General features: G+C 48.3%; 1 protein-coding gene across 5 annotated transcripts in view; it reads right to left on the bottom strand.

Moving 5' to 3' along the window:
- The window catches only part of ADGRB1 (adhesion G protein-coupled receptor B1), a 294,498-nt gene that overhangs the window by 203,966 nt on the left and 69,955 nt on the right, over positions 1-20,577 (bottom strand). For all 5 annotated transcript variants that reach the window (XM_040588096.1, XM_040588098.1, XM_040588097.1 and 2 more), the window contains exon 2: positions 3,016-3,936. In XM_040588096.1, coding sequence (XP_040444030.1) covers positions 3,016-3,763 — 748 coding nt within the window. In that variant the 5' untranslated portion in view covers positions 3,764-3,936. The remainder of the gene's footprint in view (positions 1-3,015; positions 3,937-20,577) is intronic.

The following is a 20,577-nucleotide window of genomic DNA, read 5'->3' as shown; positions in this document are numbered from 1 at the left end:
AGCAAGACACTGAAATATCTCCTGCAGTCTCTATACCCTGACAGATTCTGCCCACCACCGCCTGCTGTAACCTCTGCAATGTCTTGTGTGGGACAGCAAGTGCAAAGAGGGTGTCTCACTAAACTTGGGAAACAAATTTGGAGTGGTCTTTCCTACCTCCAGACATTGAAAAGCAGATGCTGCAGCAAGGCAGGGTCATTTTGGCAGAATTAGTTTGTGAAGTCCCTCATAAATGGCCAGAAACATCCCTATGTACCTGAACCAAGTGTAAACTCATTGCCCTTGAGTGAAATCAGGCTGTCAGTTTGGTTCCTTGAGTGCCCCAGTAGCCCTGGAGCAACAGGGTCAGTGTGCACACTTCTCAGTTGTGGCCAGGAGATCTGTGGTCAGGGTCAGTAGCAGAAGTTCAACTCCCAGCTCTGCTGTTTGGCCACCAAAGCCAACGTTCAGCCTAACAGATCTATTCTCAGCCTGCTCTTGAGTGTCTTCAGACACCACCTAATCTAGCACACAGCCAAGTAGGTGTGCTCTCGTCTTTCAGCATACCAGTGCCCAGGGACAGGGAGTGAACCTTTTCAAAGGGATCTCACCCACAGACTGTGAGCCAAAGCACAGCTGCTTCCGAGGCAGCATCTCATTGTAGCCTCTGTAGATCTGCACCCATCCATTTCCTTTGGAAAAATCCAAGGTATAGAAAAGGCACATCAGGGGAAGTCAGGCTCCACATTTTGGGATCTGGCAATTCCTTGTGTGCCTCGAAAATCATCAAACTAGATTAGTACAACACATAAATGTACCCTTGTTCAAAGGCAGAGGTGTCAAGACAGGTCCAGAAACAACAAATGACTCAGGAAGCAGCAAGGGGCTTGTGGGAGGCAGGGGGCGAGAAAAGGAAAAAAAGGCTTGTAAGCAAAAAAAAATGCTACAAATACAATCAGGACAACAACGACAGCAATAACCAAATAACCAGCATCAGCACTTGGAAATCAGGAACCCTATCAAAATATTCCACCCACAAAATGCTGTTAAGGGTTTGCTGGCTCTCTGCCCAAACTGGATCTCGCCTCCATCTTCCTGATCAAGCCTTTGCAAAAATCAAAACAGACACAGTGACAGACAGAGCAGCACATGGGGAGGCCGGGCACCCTGCAAGCATCGTTTCCATGTAGATGGCATCCCACCAGTGCAGATGATAAATCTGTATTTTCAATACAAAGCAGTTGTGAGCAGCCAGCAAAAAATTATCTACACTCTTCACAAATATTTGACACCCAAAAAGGATTTTGATTCAGCCACCTTTGAGCCTCTTTCGTATTTATTTTCTGGGAACATTCAAGCACTCAAGCTGGACTAGGAGAGATCTTTACAAAAGCCAATATTAAGCTTGAATGCTTCAGGATTTGTTGAAAATCTCATTTCAAATTTCACCTTTGGTTCCAATGAAAAAGGTCACGCTGCTTGGGTTGAATGCATAAATCATCCAATCAGCAAATTCAAGGCATGACACATGATTTAACGAAGCTCGCATCACTCCAAGGAGGCAGCCAACACGGTACTCCTCACAAGCTGTTTGCACAGGAGAAAAGGGCATTGCAAAGAAATCCAAAATCTGGAAAGCGAATATTACTGTGTGCTCATAGCCAGGGAGGGAGGCACGGCTGAAGAACTAATTTGCAGGATTTATGGCTGTGCTGCGTGCCTCCACGTATTGATTCACAGATCAGTGAGAAACAAAATCTCCCCTAAAATACACCGACGAAAGCACTAGTACCTGATCATATACTAATCTCTCAGCTAACGCCAGACTGCGGTCTGCAAGAAAATCATGCTGCACAGCTTGGACCTGTGCCTGGTAACCTCCTTCCTACTGCAAGCAAATTTAGCCTCCTTCCCCCGACCCTGAGAAAGTCCCCCCTGACTGGGGGTGGCTGCAAAAGCCACAAAGTCCAGACCCAGACAGATGACAGCTTTCTCCTGGTGGCAGAGGACATTTCAGTCCAGCACCTGAAGAAGATGAGACCCTGGGGTGGGGGTCAGGCATGGGTCTGAACCTCGCCAAATTGGGGGCTGCCCTCCCAGCTGCCCAGATTCCTATTTAGCATCACACTTCTGCTTTACATAACCTGCTTGCTGGCAGGTGGGATGGGAGCTGAGAATAAACGCATAGAGCAGATCTGACACAGGTGCTGAAATAAAGGGTTCACTTTTAGACACACACACACACACACACACAATTCTCTTCTGCTTTGCACGGTACTGTAGCACCAGCAGATACCATGTCAGATCTCTGGAAGGATCATTTCCTTCCCCAGACCAGTGCCCAGGTCAGACTTCAGAGGCATCTCACCTTTATTCATAGCCCTTTTTGTCATGCCTCTTTCACCTCCCTAGTCCCTTTCCAGCCCATACCGTACTCAAGATCATCATCAAAACAGTTATGAAATATCTGAGGAATGAGCCCCAGCAAATCACCAAGTAACCCCACAGAAGCAGCATAGTGAGTTTTCTTTCTGAAAGCCTCCAAAAGGAAAATGAGGCTTAAAACAAAATAAGAGTGTCTTCTGTTGCCTTTTCCTTGAACTAGACCTGAGAATTAAGATTTCCCCATGAATTAAAATGGTTGATAGCGTTGCTGAGTGCAGCCCGCCTCGGGAGGCAGCTTGGCTCCTGCCTTTTTTAGGACATCGGTAATTACGTTGGAAAACTGCTCACCCTCAGGTAAGAATCTTCCCTCAGCAGCTGTGAGGCTGCAGAAGTAAAACAAGCAAGGCACAAGCCCTGGAAATGAATGAAACAATTTGGGGTATATTTAGGGGAAGTTGCTTTGTAATTCCTGTCACAGGCTCATAAGGAGCCACCGAGGTTTACCAGACCTACGTATCAATTAAGAAATAAGGTTTTCATACCAAGCATCTACAGACTCAGACACGGAGGTGATGGGGACAGTGTGAGACCCAGGAGAGGAGAGCCCAACCAGCCCTCCCTCCCAAACACCCCCAGCAGCCCTCCACTCACCCAGGAAATCCACTCCGCTGCTGTCCTTGGGGCTGCTCATGCAGTTCTCCAAGTAAATTCCATCCTTATAGCAGTCTTCCTTCTTCCTCGTGAGCCCCAGGATCTCGCTGGCCTGATCTAGGACCTCCCCTCCTGAGCAAGAGCATGGGGTCTGCATAATGCCGCATGGGTGGGAGCTGCTGCTGATGGCCAAGCACGCATCCAGCCACTTGCAGAGCATCTGGCAAGCAGCTTTGCTAGGGTTCCTGTTGCCCACCACAAGGTACTCCACTGAGAAGTCCCGCTCCTGAGCCTTTGTGGGCTTCCACCGCACAGGCCAACTCTCCACCCCTGGTGGTGCGGTCTGCTTCATCTGGAGGAACTGCTTGTTGGACTGGAGGAAGGCATAGCGGGTGGACCCATCACAGAGCTTCAACACATCGTCGAAGCTCTCCATGCCCAGGTAAGTGCGGGTGGACTCCAGGAAAGAGTCGAACTGGTAGGTGCGGATGTGCTGGTGGTCACATATGCCAGTAGGTTTTAGGATCTTCATGTACAAAGTGTACCTCCGAGGGTCAGGGTTCTGGATAATCCAAGAGCAGAGAGAGGAGTTCAACGGGAAGACGGCAAAGGAGGAGAAATACCCAAAGAATTTCCCCTGGACCAAAGTGGTGCAGGGAGTTTGTGCCAGGTCCAGAGCGACCACGGTCCACACAAAGTAGAGTGGCGATACCAAAAGCAGGTTCAGGGCAGATCCAATGCTCCTCATCCTAGGTCTCTGGTCCTCTGGAACTCAAAGTAAATGTCAAGCAGGTGCCAGATCCTGAACATAACAGGGACCAGCTTAGAGGAAAAGTGAGAGTTTAAGTGGCTCTGGATCCGAAATCAAGCCAATCCTCCCATGTCTGGATTTGAGCTCCCTCCTGTGGCCATAAACAACACCTGGAAAAAAAGGGAAGGGAAGGAGAAAGGGAGAAAAAGAGAAAAGATTTGGAATTTGGGGGTTTGGGTGATGGTTTGTTTTTGTTTTGTTTTCTTTTCTTTTCGGTTTTGGTTTTACTTTTTATTAACCATTTTCAAGGCTGAGAATCCACACAGCATCTCCAGTCCCAGCACATCTTACTGGGGGAAGTTGCAGCCTCACATCTTGTTAGGTTTGGGGGTGTCCCCACCTCCAGGATGTCCTAACCCCCAGGAACAGTCCAGCTGTGACTCACAGTGGGGGACAACATAGCTGTGACCCTGCTCTCCCAGTGCCTTCTGCCCACGCTGCGCCCTTCTGCTGAGCTGAGCAGAACCTTTGCGGTGATTTCTAACCATCTCCCCGAAGCAAACACCACTGATCTCTGTTTTAGGGAGTTTCCACCCCTCTCCATCCCAATGGAGCCAGAATGCTGCTTCAGTGCAGCCTTCATGCTGCACCTGGGCTGGAGGTTGGCATGGGCAGCTGGGCTCTGCCTCCTCCCTTCCTCCTGACACTCCTTGCTGTTTTGCTTCTTTTATCTCCTTTTCTCTCTTCTCCCTCTATTTCCACCAACCCAGTGCAGGGGAACAGAATCATTATTCAGTACTCCAACTCTAACCCTGAGTCCAGACAGGAGGCCAGGGCTGGAAGGAGCTGAACACCCAGTAAAGGAGGAAAAAAGGTTGGTAGAGATGGATTTTAAGTCTTCCCACATCTGGCAGCCACTTTGCCTGTGTGCAGGACACCCCAAAGCCTGTGGTCCTGTAGCTGGGCATAGAGCACCTGCAGAGTGTGAGAGTCCTCCCGGCCAGCCCCACGATCTCCTTCAGCTCACAGAGCCCCTTCTGCGAAAGTAACATCCACCCTGCACTGCCCTATGGGACCTGTTCCCTGCAACACTTTGTAGCGCAGATCCCCTTTCCACCCCAACCTCCAAGACCCCTTCCCGAGGGACTTCTGCACCCTCACTACTCTTGTAAGTCTCCCTCTTTCCTACCCCACCAAGAAGACTCCCCTGTGCTCCCTTCTCTCTATCTCTCCTTTTTTCAGAGGAGGAGAAAACTGAGAAAAAGCCATCAGTAGGAGGACTCTTTCCATCTTGTACCCCCTTTCTATGCTATACCCCATAGTTGCTATACTTATATAGCATATAAGTATATATATATATATAGCATATAAGTAAATATATATATATATTTGCTATATATATAGCAAATATGCTATACTCCATATTTGGGGAAGGGCCCTGTTAGTAGATGCGGGGTTGACAGGCAGGAGGGGCAGACCCTCAGTGTATGGGGCAGAGCTTCTGCTGCTGGGCATACAGCCATGGCACCTTTTCCTTCCCATCTTTCCAGCCATTTCCTTTCCTGCCGTTTTTGGCTCATCCCAGGTAGCGCAAATCAGGAGTTTCCCCAATAAGTGAGGCTTGCCCTGGCCCTGCAGCCCTTGCTGCCTTTAAAACAGGGCTGCTGCCCAGGTTCAAAAGGACAAATCAGACTCCTGGGAGGGTGGTTTCCCCTACCAAGTCAGACTACTGCCTTGATTTCAGGAACCTCCGGTGCCTACAGGTTCATGAAAATCAAGTGCTCAGGGCCTCTGCATTGAAGCGTGAGTGCAAGCAGCCTAACTCCTGAGATGCTAACATGGTCCTAGGCTGAAAGCCAAAATAATTCAGATCATCTGGGATGTGTGTCTCGGTGATCAAGGACCCAGGTGGCGCTGCCAGGAAGGAATTAGGGTGAAAGTCTATGGAGAGGGGCACCTGCTGCAAGGGAGGAGGGAAAACACTTCTGTGTTGCAGCCATTGACCCTCTTCACAACCCCATGGTCCCCACACGACTCATCCCCAGTCCTGTCATCTCCCACCACGCTGCCAGGGTCTGTCTTCCCAGACTGCAAACAGAGGAAGCTTTCACAGCAGCCATACAAATTCCCAGCAAATCTACAATTCAGGTAGCTGAATACAATCCCAGGAGAGACTGAAAAATCAGAGATGAAGTCCATAGACCACCCTGTGCATCTCAGAAGAGATAAGAAGATAAATGCATCTCCACATTCACTTCTTGGTTTCTCTCCTTGCTCTATAGAAAACTTCTGTTTCTGCATACCCCCTCTTCTGAAAAAAAAAAAAAAAATTCTGGGGAGGAAAGGGTTAGGACAGATCTGCTATTTGCAAACTGTGTTTCATCCAAGTTTCAAATCATTGTAGCCTCTGCCAGTAGATTCCTGAGTGTCTGTTAGACCTGACATTAATCAGCATGGAGTCCAAATGCATATGCACTTAAATTTTTTAAAAGTCAGGTCCCCACTCCTGACAGTGGCCTCCAGCTTACAAAGCTCTGCAGTGCAAATCTCCCTGTGCCAGAATCCGGCCTGCCTCCGGGGCCAGATTTCGGGAATGCAACCTGCTTAGGGGATGCAAAGCAGCAGCCACTTGCAACAAAAACCACAGGCATCAACCAAACGTCCTGCAAATTTGCAGAGAGGTCATCCTGATTAGCAGGAGGGGCTGCTTGCAAATGACTGTGAATGGCTTAAATATCAGCTTTGGTACGTGGAAGGTGATTGCTTAGCTGAGATTTTGGAAGGAGCTGCTGGTTCCCCTCTCCCTCGCTGTAGGGCTGTGCCTGAGCACTGTTTGCAAGCGGGCACGGCCTTTGCAAAGCCAAAATCTCTCTGACCTTCACACCAATGAGCCAGACAGGGATCATCTTAACCTCTGGTCCAGACCGTGAAGAAACCTGCCTCTCCCGGTTGGAAGCAGGAGCCAACGGTGCCTCCATAGCAACAAGATGATTAGGAGACAGGGCTTGCACCGAGATTCAAGATCCGGAGATCCGGTCCCTAACGGTGACTTCAGCGGGTGGGATTCAGCCCAAGCCTCCTGCCCTCCACAAACCCAGTTTTTCTCACGCTGGCCACAGATGTGCTGAATGAGAATGCAGCGAGCACAAAATGCATACCCCCTCACTGACCCTCCCTGGGAAAAGCACCGTAAAAGCCCACAGACTTTAACTAAACAGACCTGTTAATGGGACGCTGTGTTACGGTTGTTAGGTCTCAGAATTGATTTCCCCTGAATGCAGTCCCATCTGGAATGTTTTGCCATAAGGAACATAAACATATTTTTTCTCCTTCAACTAATCCTTGCTGAAGTGGGAGTCCTTAAAGCAGAAGAAATGAATAGACAAAACCCCCTTCACACCTGGATTTTTGGCTCAACACGTGATGGACCTCCCAGGGAGGGAAGATGCAATGGGCAGTTGGCTGGCTGCTGCATTTCAGCAGAGAGATCTGCCTTCTACACTGTAATCCAGAAAAAATCCCAAGGGGGATATATACCAGAGGCTGCAGCATGCAGCTGGGGAAGTGATACTAAATGTGTGAAAAGACAGATCATTCCAGTGTGGGAGACCGCATTCCTATGGCACACAAGCAAATTTGCCCATATTCCCACAGTTGTTGCCACAGCTAGTGTCTAGGTAGCCTGGCTATTTCGGTAAGTTTGTGTGTTGGGAGACATCCACGTCTAGTCCCATCCCTTTGCTCCAGCTTGGAGTACATATGCCATCCCTCCTGCCCTTTCCTTCCAGTCCTGTGCCTGGGAGATGGGTCTGGCAAAGAAACCTTTTCTGGAGTAAAGCTTGGGGATAGCAGGTGACCGTGGAGTACCTTGGGCTGTCCCTTGCCTGCATTTCCCAAGGACAAACCAAAGGGCAAAAATTTTGTCTTTTTTGTGTGTGTGCCCTTGGCAGAAGGCAGTTGTTCATCTCAAGCATCTCATAGAAAGAGGCTGACAAGTTTGGTCTGAATGGCCCTTCTGCCTTGGTTACCTTGTGCAGACCTTAGAGATCATGAAGCAGAGGGTTATGAAGATATGTGAGCCACTGGCATGGCTCCTGCACCCTCGCACCACTGTGCAGAGCCCTAGTAATTTTTTCTACCTCCTTGCTGCGTATTTGCCACCCTACCCTGCCACCCACTGGAGCAGGCACAGTTCAGAAACACAATGCGAGACAGACTCACACCTGGTACTAGGGCTGTCCAGGGGGTTTGGGCATCCAGTTTGCACTAGCCCCAGTGAATTTTGGAATCTGCAAGCCATAGTGAGGTGTTTGGTGGTGCACCCTATCTTCCTGCAGTAATGATAAACAAAGACGATCCGAGGCTGAGTTTTCCACCACCTCCTTGTCCCTGCTTGCTTTCTGCACATTTGTATGCCCCTAGAACACCCCACGCTCACCAGTGGTGTTGCAGGCAGCATGGGATGTGTGTGAGCAGCAAGGGATCAGGGCATCCCCTGACTCTGCCTGTGACTGCCTGAATAGCCCTGCATGCCAATTTGCCCTGTCCCACCAAGACCTGCCAGGTTGACATCTCCCAGATGCTGCGTTTGACTTTACAGCTGTGCCCCAGCATTGGGATTTCAGCTCTGCACAAGCAGGAGGAGCTCGTGAAATGCAGGCAGTGCTGCAATGTGCCCTGCTTTGCAGAGTCTGTGCATCGCGCAGCGCCTTCCCACGCAGGAAGGACAAGCTCCCTGGTTGTGCATCCACCACCTTCCTTGGCTGTGCCGATGGCACAGGGCTCTCAGCGCAGCAGCCTGCATGTGGCCAATGGAGGGCACTCTTAGACATACACACACATGCGCACACATGCACACACTCCGTGGAAAAAAGGAATAATAATAATAAATAAAGAAAAAAAAATCAAAACAATGAATTCCTACGGCTGCCTGTAGGACCTCTCCCAACACCCTCACCCTGATTTGCCCCCCTATCCCAGCCATGCCCCAACTCCCTTCTCTCTGCCCACCAACCCAGATGTGCTAATGTCCAAGATTTATCTCCCTCTGCTTTTACTTCTCCTGACCTTGGTGCATGACTGACATCGCAGCAGGGTGAAAACCACTTTCATCAAGCTAATTCTCCTTTCCTGGGGCTTCCCATTTCCCTGTAAGAAGTTCCCAGATATCAAACAAAATATCCCTTTTGCCAGAGGCAGAAAACCACCTGGCCCCAAAAAGCTCAGTCTCTTGATACTCTGATAAAACATGGGAAACGAGTATGCTCTGTCCTTATTCAAAAGGAACTGCTAGCAGGAAAAAAAAACTGCTGCAACTGCTTGGAAATTTTCTTTTTGCTACTGAGATGAGTGAGCAAAGCATAGTGGAAATGCCTAGAAAAACACGGTGACAGCTGTGAACCAGCAGCAGAGAAGTCAGGAAGGGCTCGGACCTGGCTGTTTGACTGCAGCAGCTCTGCTGGGGTGCAAGGAGAGGTGTTAGCCCTGGATGGCACCTAGGGAGGGATGGAGTTTGGAAAAGTCCTGGAGCAGTGCCTCTTCCATAAAATCAGTGCTCAAACCCAGTTTTTTTTTTCCCTTAGTATTATTTTTAATGATCCGTTTTCCTTCTCTTTTGTTTTCTACAAGTATTTATTTGACTCTGCCCCGCCCCCCCCCCCCCCCCCCCCCCCCCCCCCGAAAGAGTTTGTCTACAGAGGTTTGTGCTTATTTTCTGGCAAAGCAGAATCTAGTGAAAATGAGAAGCTGAAAGAGCCAGAGGATGGGTTGGAGGGTATTGCAGGACTGGGAAATCCTTTAGGTCTCACTCTGACTTCAGTGTACATCCCCTCTCCGATGAGGCATTTCAGACAGGGACCATATCCTGGAAAGACTGTTAAACCAGCTCCAACTGGAGCTGCCCAGGTCACGATCTGGGTCCGGCCAAATCTACCTTTGGACCAAATGCTGAGAACTGAACTCAGACAACCCCCATTAGGAAGCAAAGGAAAGCAGACAAGGGTCAGATAGACAAGAGTCTGGCTCTGCTCCCCTCCTGCTGTTTCACTTGCCAAAAGCATATTTCCGCATGGACCCCTCAAAATCCAACATATTTGCTCCACCACTGTAAAGATGGATGTACTGCCTACTGCCTCTATCCATCTCAGTCTTCTGAGTACAGAGGAAACCTGATTCTTACCTGTCTGCTGTGTTAATAAATGATGTTTGTACACACTAGCATCCTTCTTCCCAAATTTCTCTCAGCGTCAACCTGGAAAAACGCCCACTTTAGGGGTGGACTCCAGCAGACATGTAACAGCCTGCAGGAACAGCATGAATAAGTTGGGAAATATTTGATCCTGTGGTGGGGTTTGGCTTGTGGGGACAGAATCCCAGTTCCATTTCAATTTTCAAAGGCTGGAAGAGGGAATCCGGGGAAAGGGAGGGCTGGGAGGTGATGTGTAGCAATGGAAGGCTTTCAACAACAATGGGGAAACTCCAAAGACCCTGAGCCTCGGCTGAACCATCCCATCTCTGATCACCTTCAGCACTGGCCAGATGGGGAGATGCTATTGGGGAAGCCAGAGGCCAGATTTTAATCCTGGCTTCAGAACTTCTACAGTCTCAATTAAGCATCTTTGCCAATCCATGCTTCTGTTTTCCCACTTGAAAAGATGGATGTAAGAATCATCCTCTGCTTTTCTCTAGTGCTCTGTGATCTGAAACCCTCCAGCAGAGTGCTGAAGATGGTGATTCATTTCCAACCCACTAGGATTTTATCCCAAAATGAGATTAACAGCCTTAAAGGTGAAAGTCTCTGCTCCAGATCACATTAATTGAAGATGGGCCCATAGCTAAAACTCTCAGGCAGGGGTGGAGGCAGGTCAGGCTCAGTTCCTGCCTCTGCATCTTTCTTTCAGTGAGTCAGATCAGGGGACAACTGAGCAGAAAGGCTTGAACCCTAAAATCTAGGACCCAGTAAAACTTCTGTAGAGAAAAGCCCAGCAGACAAGGAGGGCCAGATGTGCTCCATCTGGTCCCAGATGTGGCTGCCCGACGGAAGTGAGCCTAGGGCTCTGCAGCACCTTCTGTTGGGCCCAACAGAGCCTCAGACAGACGTCATGTGTGTACTTGGTGTCTTCTAAACATCACTTCTGCCTGAGCTGTAACTGTGTTTGTCCTCATCTTTCCTCCATGCAGGTACAATGTTATTGGCATGGCCTGCTGAGACTACTACCGTGACTGGGAGTTTCTCAAGGACTGCGTGACATCGGGATGGGTTAGATGTCATTGCATAGCAAAGTCAAGGAATCTACAGGGTTCTTGACAGAAGGCAGCTGATGGTGGTCATCATAACATCACATCTTTCTCTGCCTCCATTTCCCATTGCCAAAGCAGACTTAAAACCTCAGTTAGGTACAGCCCGAGTTCAGACTGGTTGTTGCTTCACACTGTTCCCAGGCATTTCCTCACCCCCCCTGGGGAATATACAAGTCTTCTCATCCCAGTAAGATCAGACTTCCCTTCACGCCAGCATCACCCACACCCTTTGACTGCCCTAGCTCCCATCCATCTCCATTTAGTGGTACCACCCGAGGAGCAATGGGCATTGTCAGGAACACCCTGGATTCTACACCAGCAAATCCTAGAAAAGTCCCACTTCCCTTCTTGCCTTGTTTCTGCCTGTTAGTGCTCCAAGGCTGATGCTTTGGGGTATTTTCCCCTATGCTCCTACCCTGCTCCTGGGTGCGAGGGTTACACAAGAGGGCCTCTGAGGGCAAGGTCGTCCTAATGAGCGGCAGAAAGCAGGCAGGAGCCAGACCACTTCCATCGCCATTCATTCGTGCTGGAGACCAGGATGTGATTGATTGGAAATGCAGCTGGAGGTTAAAAGCACTGGCGTAAGCTGGGAAGCTAAGTGGGAGCCCCCGGGGAGAAGGGATGTTCAGGCAGGGGCTGTGTGTGCATGCTGAGGCTCAGACTTGCAGGGTCAGACGTGGGCAGAACAATGGCTGGCAAATCCAAAATCGGGCTTTGCAATTCACGGGGTTGCACACACACAGGCCAGAGCTCAGCACATGTTCTGATGCTGGCCACTGGCACATCCTGCATAAACACATGCACCAGGGTTCATTTTCTGGCTACTGAGGCCAAAAGCCTTGACGTAGCTCATATTCATGTGGCTAAATTGCTTGTCCTCAAAAGCAGAACATCCTTGTTGCAGTGCTTAATGCTCTCTCCTGCACTGTGGCCACGCATGGTCTGGGGTGGTGCTTGCTGACTGTGGCCAAAACCTTGCCAGGAAGTATCCTCAGATGTGTAGGCAGGGATGGGACAGTGCTTCAGGCAATATTCTGGCTCTCTGAAGTTACTAGTGCAGAGCTAGCTACAGAGGATAAAGGAAAAGCTAGTGTCTTGACCAAGGCACTTGGAGTTCTGCTCCTGCCTGGTCCATCCATACTCTCTGGGACTGAATACCTACTGGATTCAGCCCTTTGGCTGCCCCATGGCACCCTGGAGGTCAGCTGGCCAAAGGTAAAGAGGATGAACACCCAAGTAGCTGGTTTTGTAACCACCCCCAGACTAGGATCTGCACTACCTCAGGTCCAAGTGCTTCTTCCAGCATCAGGAAAATAGATTTCTACTTTGCTGTCCTCCAGCTCCTTAAATGGCTGGGTATGATCAGCAACAGGGGGTGACCGCAACCAGAAGCCTTTGTATGAAAGTTTTAATGTGTGCTCCTCATCTGAATCCTGCCACGGTTTTGTGCTCTCACTCAATGACTGTGCCTCAGTTTCCCCATCTAACAAACAACATTGACATTACCCCAATGATGGGATAGATTTCCTAGGCAGCAGCTGGGAAAAGACTACATCAGGGTCCAATTTTACAGCAACCCTGAAAATACACTGCTCCGTTTTTGAATGTTGCAGTCTCAGCACAGTTAAAACTGGATTGGGAATGTTTCCCCTTCTGAAAACAGGAATTCAGCTCATAATTTTAGGCATTCAGTTTCCAGTGCCCAGCAAGAATGTCTTTAAATTGCACACAGAAGGACTGTAAGATGGTATTGCTCAGATCTGCAGTTTTCCTGTACCTCTCAGCAGGAGGAAGATGGAGATTCAGACTGTGGCTACAAGAAACACCTGAAGCACAGGTTCTTTTAGTAAAACCAGAACTGTGACCAACCCTTGTCTTACTTTCACTCTTCACAGAGTGAGCAGCATAAGAGAACTTCAACTATAGGACTGCACTAGCTATGGGAGTGATTCCAGCTGCTTCCACACAGTCTGAAACGAGGGGCTTTGAAGTCTTCTGATACCACGCTAACACGGGTAAACAGGAACTTCCCAGTGGCATGGAGAGGGTAGAAATAGCTGAGCTTGAGCTGAATGTGGGTCCTTTCTACCATGTTGAGCACCGACCTAGAACGTGGAGAGAATCAGGAACATATCTGATCCACTTTGAAGCCCCAAGTTTCAGTGGGTTTGGATATAGCCATGACCTTGAAGCAGCAGAAGTCTGCAACCTGAACTTAGAAAACAAAAGAATGATAAATATGTGCACTTCTACAGCACGTTCTTTCTAAGGTTCTCAAGGGACATGGGGAGAAGCAGTGAATTAAGCCTCATGACGCAGAAAGCCATCCTTACTGACCCCAAAAGCTGAACACAAACAAAAGGAAGCACTTTTTCACACAGCTCATAATTCAATTGGGGACCTCATTGCCAGAGGATGCTGTGAAGGCTAAAGGTATAAAAGAGTGCCAAAATGGATTAGAGAATCTGTGGAGGACCAGTCCATCAGTTGCTATTAAACACGATGGTTCAGATGCAACTGCCAGTCTCAGAAGTGTGTATACTTCTTTGACTTTCCTTCAGTCTTTTATTGTGCATCCGTACAGACTTGGATGGCCCTGGGTCAGGCAATCCCCAATATCGATACAGACTTCTGGGTGAATGCATTGATTCTCTGCAGCCCTGCAGAGGACTTGGGAATATCAGTGGATAAAAACGGGACATGAGCTGGCAATGTGCACTTGCAGCCCAGAAAGTCTAGCATGTCTTGGGCTGCATCAAAAGCAGCATGGCCAGCAGGTCAAGGGAGGTGGTTTTGCCCCTCTACTCCACTCTCATGAGACCCCACCTGGAGCACTGCATTCAGCTCTGGGGTCCCCAGCCCAGGAAAGACATGGACCTGCTGGAGCAGTCAAGAGGAGGACAAGGAAAATGGTCAGAGGGCTGGAGCACCTCTTCTATGAGAAAAGGCTGAGAGAGTTGGAGAGAGGCTTTTTACCAAGGCCTATAACAACAGAATAAGGCATAATCATTTTAAACTGAAAGAGGGTAGGTTTAGACTGGATATGAGGAAGAAATTTTTATGATGAGGATGGTGAAACACAGGACTAGGTTGAACAGAGGAGTTGTGGATGCTCCATTCCTGAAGGTGTTCAAGGCTAGGCTGGAGGAGGCTTTGAGCAACCTGATCTAGTGGAAGGTGTCTCTGGCCATGGCAGGAGGTGAGTGAAATAGATGATCTTTAAAGGTACCTTCCAAACCAAACTGCCCTATGATTCTGTGACCTTTGCTCCTTCCTTAAATGACCATTCTTGCATTTTTTATGGAGAGGTGCAGGGATATTAGTAACCACTCTTACGACACAAGACACATGTCCATACTGCTAAAGGAACCACAGCCAGATCCTGTAACCAAATGAAGTGTCACAAGTCACATCCATGTTGTTAAAGTCCCCTAACAAAATAGTTTGGCCTGATCCATGTCCTCCTGTTCAGTCTGCTATGCCTTGCATGGTGCCTGCCATTGCAGTGCTTAGGAAGGCAGCCATTGGGATGGTCATCTGCCCTGACCTACAAGACATAAACCTTTCGGAAGTGTCATGCCCACATCCACGCAGTGCCCTGCCTGAGCTAACCATGCTGGATAGCAAAGGGTTCCTGCTCGCTCTGCTCCCTGGAGAACCCCCTCCTTTTCCTTGAAGACACCTCTGGGCAGAGACTACTTTCTAAGCTCCCCTATAACCAGTCCTAAAATACTTGAACGTAGACAGGGTAGCAGAGGGATGCAATCATAGCACAGGCGCTAATGAGCTGGATTATTCCTTGCATCTCATTTATCAGCCTCATGACAAACTGTTCAGGATTAGCATAAATGAGATGTATGCTTCTCCCCTTTCCAGTCTTCTCTTCAGGAACCCTTGAGCAATGTGACACAGGAGGGAAGATGGCTTGCTGTTGAGCAGCAGACATGGGAGTTATTGGGAAGCAAAGGACTCTTCTCACTTCCTTGGCTTTTGTTTAACCACGGGAGATGATGGAGGACATTACGGAGTGATATGCGCGGCACTGAGAACAAGCTGGTTTGGGGCTAGGGTTAGCTGTCTGTGTGCAGCCTTGATGAAGATGAAGGATTGAAGGAGTATGGATTATATTTATTCTGAGAAGGACTCGGATGACGCTCCATCACAGGGATGACAGCGGAGTCTGTGATTTTCACATGCTCCTTCATTTGTATGGGTGTTCAATTCTGGCTCAGAGGACAGGCAGACAGGACAGGAGTGAAGAGCTGGAGGAGAGCTAGAGGTCTGCAGACAACAAGCAGGGCTTAGAGTTAGGTTTCTACCCAAGACCTAGGAGGGCACCTCAGCTACAAAGGCATGTGCAAGCAATTCTTATGCTTCCCATTTCCTCCAGACAAAGAGTTTAAGATTGCTCCTCCTGCTTCCAGTCCAGCACTGTTCGGAGCAACCTCGCCATAAGGTAGCAGCATGCACAGACCCTGGTGTTCCCAAGCAGCCCTGCAAAGACAAACCCACGTGTGCAACCCAGAAACCACCCTCAGTAAGCCAGGAAATGCAGGAGAGATGAGTGGTCCTTCTAGGAAGGTGCCAGGAGATGAGGATCATGGCCTGTTTTGCCCAGAGGGTAGGCTGACCCAGCACAGTGGGGCACAGTGGATATCCTCAGTCTCCGAGGACAAGACCCAGAGGGCCTGCGGCATCTCCAAGTTGAATGGCAGGCTGAAATCCAGTGCAGGTTTGTTGCAAATGAAAGCCCCCACCTCTGTGTGAGACACAATGAGCAGATGGTTCTCCTTTTGTTCATAAAGAACAGAAATGCACATGCCAACTAAATGCTAATTTGCCCTTTTGCTGTCTGTCTCCACAGGCTATGTCTATACTACCGAAGGAAACAGAGCAGGGGCTGTTCTTTGGCTCTGGGGCCAAGCATGGCACAGCTTGCAGCCACACACCTCAGTTGTCCCCTGCGAAACGGGCTGGCCTCAACCCACAGACCTGCGGGAGAGAGTCCCTTGGCTCAGCCATCTACCAGACTGTGTCCTGGCACCGTCTCGGGCCAAAATTGCACCAGGGAGCATGCGAGTAATTAAACAGTCTGGATGATCACGAGACCACACTCATGCCTGCATTTAATCCCTCATTTATTTATGAGGATAGACATAGCCTCAGAGGGAGTGAATGGACATGAACAGCAAAGGGTTGGTCCTCTGGGGTTTCACTGGAAGAACTGAGGGGTGGTAGAGATCTCCCCACGAGGAGGAGATCCAGGTACACCTCTTTTGGGTCAGGTGGATCTTTGCATTGGAACCACATCAGTGGAGGAGCTTGTCTCTGCCTTACTCAGCTCTCACATAAATAGGGGACTTTGGCCTTGACAGAAGACTATGAACCCTGGCAGCCCCACCACGGCTGATTCGAGTGCTCCCCTCACCACTCAGCGTGCCTGACCCAAACAACCAGATGAGGAAAAGCATTAACCCAGCTCCTCCTGTTTGTCAGGGCTGCCCATTGGCATCTTACAAAGGGCCGGTAAACATGCTTGGGATGGGTTGGTCCTGGTTAGGCGAGCAGAAGCATAATGTTTGCTGCCAATGCTTTTCATGAGAACTGGATTGCTGCTTTTTCTCTCTCCCTCTCCCTCCTCTCCTCTCTTCTTCTTTGCCTTTGCAAAGTGCAACAGCGTGGGGATGAATCGCCTGATTGTGTGCTCCTCTTTCCCCCATCACGCCGCACCAACAGCAGGGTTGGGGGATGGAAAAGGAGCCCAGCTGCTTCTTGTGGGCTGTTCTCTCTCCACCCACCAGGCACTTTAAATCAGACACAAATTAACACCAATTCCTGGCATTCTTTATTAATCGGATCGGCTCAGTGTTAGTTTGCTTTGCTTCTATCTTCTATTTTAATATTTCATCTTTTCCTTCAAGCTCACCTTCCTGAAGAGAATACCTAACAATAAACAGCAATGCACTGGAGAGCAGGGATGGCTCTCGAGCTGTTACTGGTAGTGATCATCTCCAGTTTCTCAAGCTTTAAAACATGCACTGTGCCCCAGCAGGGGACAGCAATCCCTTGAATGTCTCATATTTCAGCAACCTTTCCCATCCATACTGCTCTCTAAGCATCGCTCAGTGAGAAACCCTATGCACACAGTCACAAACATGATGAAATGCAGCTACCTTTAGGGTACAGTGCATCTGTCATGCATCATCTGACAAGGAAGTTACGTAAGATCTCTTCTCTTAGCATAGGAAATTGGGGTAGCTAAAATTTGACTGCCTCACGTGGAACATAGTGGAGGTAAAAACCTGACTCCTGTCTAGGCACAGGTGATGCTATCTCCAGAGGCCCCACAGTAACTTAAACATATGGGGGTGTTCCTACACCCTGGGAAAGGTGATACCAACCATGTCACTGATCCTCATCATAATGGGGCACCATGACCACCACAACCAGAATGTAAAGAATGATGGAGGCACACTCACAACTTCACGACTTGTCTTTGGAGATCCAAGAAACAAAGTACTAAGAGAGTGTTGCTGTGACTGGACCTTTAGGAGCAAAGATGAGAAGCATTGTAACCACTCACTAACCTCCTTTGCTGCTCCCAGCTTTGAGACACAGGACCATATGTCCTTCAAAGCCTGTTATCCACTAAGTCTCTCCATCTTTGTAAATTATTTGGTCTTTTTGTGCCCTGCCCCTCTTACACTCTTGGCTTGCCAGTCCCCATCAGCAATGTGAGTGATGGAGGCAAGATGTAAGGGACAGCTTATGGGTTTTCTGCTGCAAGTGCCATGCCTAGCTAGGGAATTGGCTGGCACTCCACTATCTGTATGGCCATGTTTGACAAGCCACTCCATCCAGCATGCACCATTCGGCAACTGTCAAACCTTTTGTGGATTTCCGTCTCTGTAATATTCGTTTCTTAGCAACTCTGTTTGCTTTTAGCAAAAACAAAATGTCTCTGCCTGTGGCATGCTATTTTGAGCAGAAACAGTGCTGTTTCAGGTCCACGCTAGTCAGAGGGACCCTGGTGAAAACGGTCCTGTCCACCCACTCACTCCTAACAGCACTCGGTGAAATTCTTATTTGTTTCCTTGCCGTTCACCTGCCGCAGGGAAAGCATAGCAATCCTGGACATGGACTGTGGCAAACAGCTAATACTGCTACATTGCTTTTCTACAGCCCCAGCCATTCTGGAGATCTTGAAGCATATTGTGTAACTCTGGTAATAAAGGTACAAGTCAGCAGCAAATTTTACAGCAGAACAAAATTTCAGCAAGAAAATACAGTTATGTGACCCCTGTGTACTTTATTGAAAATGTCTCTGGTCTTGCAAAATTTGATTGAATCCAGTTCTACAAGAAGCTTTCCCAGCACATCCAACTTACAAGAAAGACCACTGAACTTGGAGGGCCAGCCACACACCCTGGCAACCTTGTAAAAAAGTTCAGCAATAGCAATTTCTTCCATTAACCCAAAATGAATGCCAGGAATGTGAGGGTTGCTGTGTTATTGCAGGATCCATATTTTTCATTTTTTTTTCTTTTCAGTGATAGTAGTGTCAGTTTTATTCCCACCAAAATGATACAAACCCAGTCTCTGTCTAGTGGAAACCAGAATCACTGGTCAGGTCTACTCACAACCCCTCTGTAAGGTAAATCTTACCCTCCTTCCTGAGCTGCCATTAAGGGTGAGGACAAACTCATCTTAAGCAGCATCAGCACCTCTTCACACCATGATTTTGGAGTTCTGATTGATTGGAAACTGATACCAATTAAAAAACAACTAGGCAGAAGTGCTGCCACACGTTACAGGTTCAGGAAGGAGCTGGATGAACGAGAGCCCAGAAAAACAAATGGGAAAAGTGCCCCAGCCCTTTGGCTAAAGGCATTTAGCGTCACAGTAGCGAAGGCAGATGAACGGAAAATGGGACTTTTAGAAGGCCAAGATCTGCTGCTCTTGAAACATAACTACAGGTATCAACTCTCCCACCCATCACACAGAACTCATCTCTCTACATCGTATTCTCTGTCGGAGTTTAGCTGTGCACATCACCCTGAATATGCCCTGCATCTCCGAACTCCTCAGAATATTTAGGACAGGATAGAGATGTCACATCACTAAGTCTACCCCTGGCAAAAGGCTCCTTTACTTATCTTCTCTACCTCTCCATGCCCATGGGAACAGCTGATCCCCTGCCATGTACTTTTCAGCATTTTATCCACTTTGCAAATGACTCAAATAATGATGACTTTCTGTATGAATCTAAAAATCTCAAAAAGCTGGTGAAAAACCAGGGAAGATGAATAAGAAAAAGAAAGACTTCAATTTTAAAGATCTGTAACTGGCAAAACGACGGATGCAGGATGTGAAAAGAGGAATGAGAATGACATGAAGATGCTCAGCAACTCCAGAGTTAATACCTTGATGCCATCATGTTTCAGGAGGCCTCTGGTAATCAGTGGAGTTAGATTGAGCTCAAGCAGTGTGGGAATCTACTTGTATGGTTTGTAGCCATTTTCTTCAGAAATAAGTACCATCTGTCTTTGATTATAGATCCAAAGTTACTCACTAAATCCAAGAAGCCTCAATGACGTCAGTGGGGCCAGGAATCCATCTTTTTATTCCTGAGCTCAATGCCTACATATTGTTTTCATGCAGCTGTAAAGACCTCATTTATGCATCTTCTTGATTTTTCTCTCGCTCATTCATCCTGATTCATCCTCCTCTGCTTGGAGCTCCTTGAATATCCTGTAAGAAGCCCACACACTCAGACACATTCTTGCCCAAACCTACATCACAGTATATTTGTCCAACTAATTGTTACTGAAATAAAGTTCCTGCTTTGCAAAATTGCCAAGAGCAATTGTTTTGGTGAATCATAAATACTGCAGAAAGTAAATGTTGATTCAGGTTGCTTGTTTCTGCCTTTGGCAGACCAAGCCACAAGAGTACATACATTGCTCAAGAAACTAAGATTTTAATGCAGTAAATAAACTATAACGGCAGTGGCTATTCATTAGGAGACCCCTACATTTTGAACTGGGAAAAGCCCACATATCTACAAACCTGTCTGCTAAAATGATCAGGAAAGACTGCTTCAATTTCAGCCTCTGGCATTGGTTTGGCGAGGCAGCTTAAGGGTTGCATACTTCAAAGAGTCTTGACTCCATTGGGCAGTGGTCAGATCTTAGAAACCTTGGGACACCAGGGTCTCCACCTCAGCCTCCCCTGACTGAGATGAAGGGATGAAGGACTAATGGATACCTCTGATATAAGGTGGAGTGCTTTGGCATGCACTCTGGGAGGCGAATCTGCAGCATGTCATGAATTTCTCCCTGCCAGGGATCACCAGAGCAGCAGCAGGGCTGGTGTAGATATGTGCTTGCATCTCTACCTCTCTGCTCAGCATCCTCATCTCACCTGAAAATCAGCTTCTTAAGGCTAAGGAATGATCCAGGGGAGGATGCAGGAAGATCCCAGAGCCAGAAAGAGAAGATAAAGTAGATTTT

The sequence above is a fragment of the Falco naumanni genome, chromosome 3, assembly GCF_017639655.2.
Source record: "Falco naumanni isolate bFalNau1 chromosome 3, bFalNau1.pat, whole genome shotgun sequence".
NCBI lineage: Eukaryota > Metazoa > Chordata > Aves > Falconiformes > Falconidae > Falco > Falco naumanni.
Note: the sequence above shows the minus strand (reverse complement) of the source record. Positions and strands in the feature narration are given on the sequence as shown.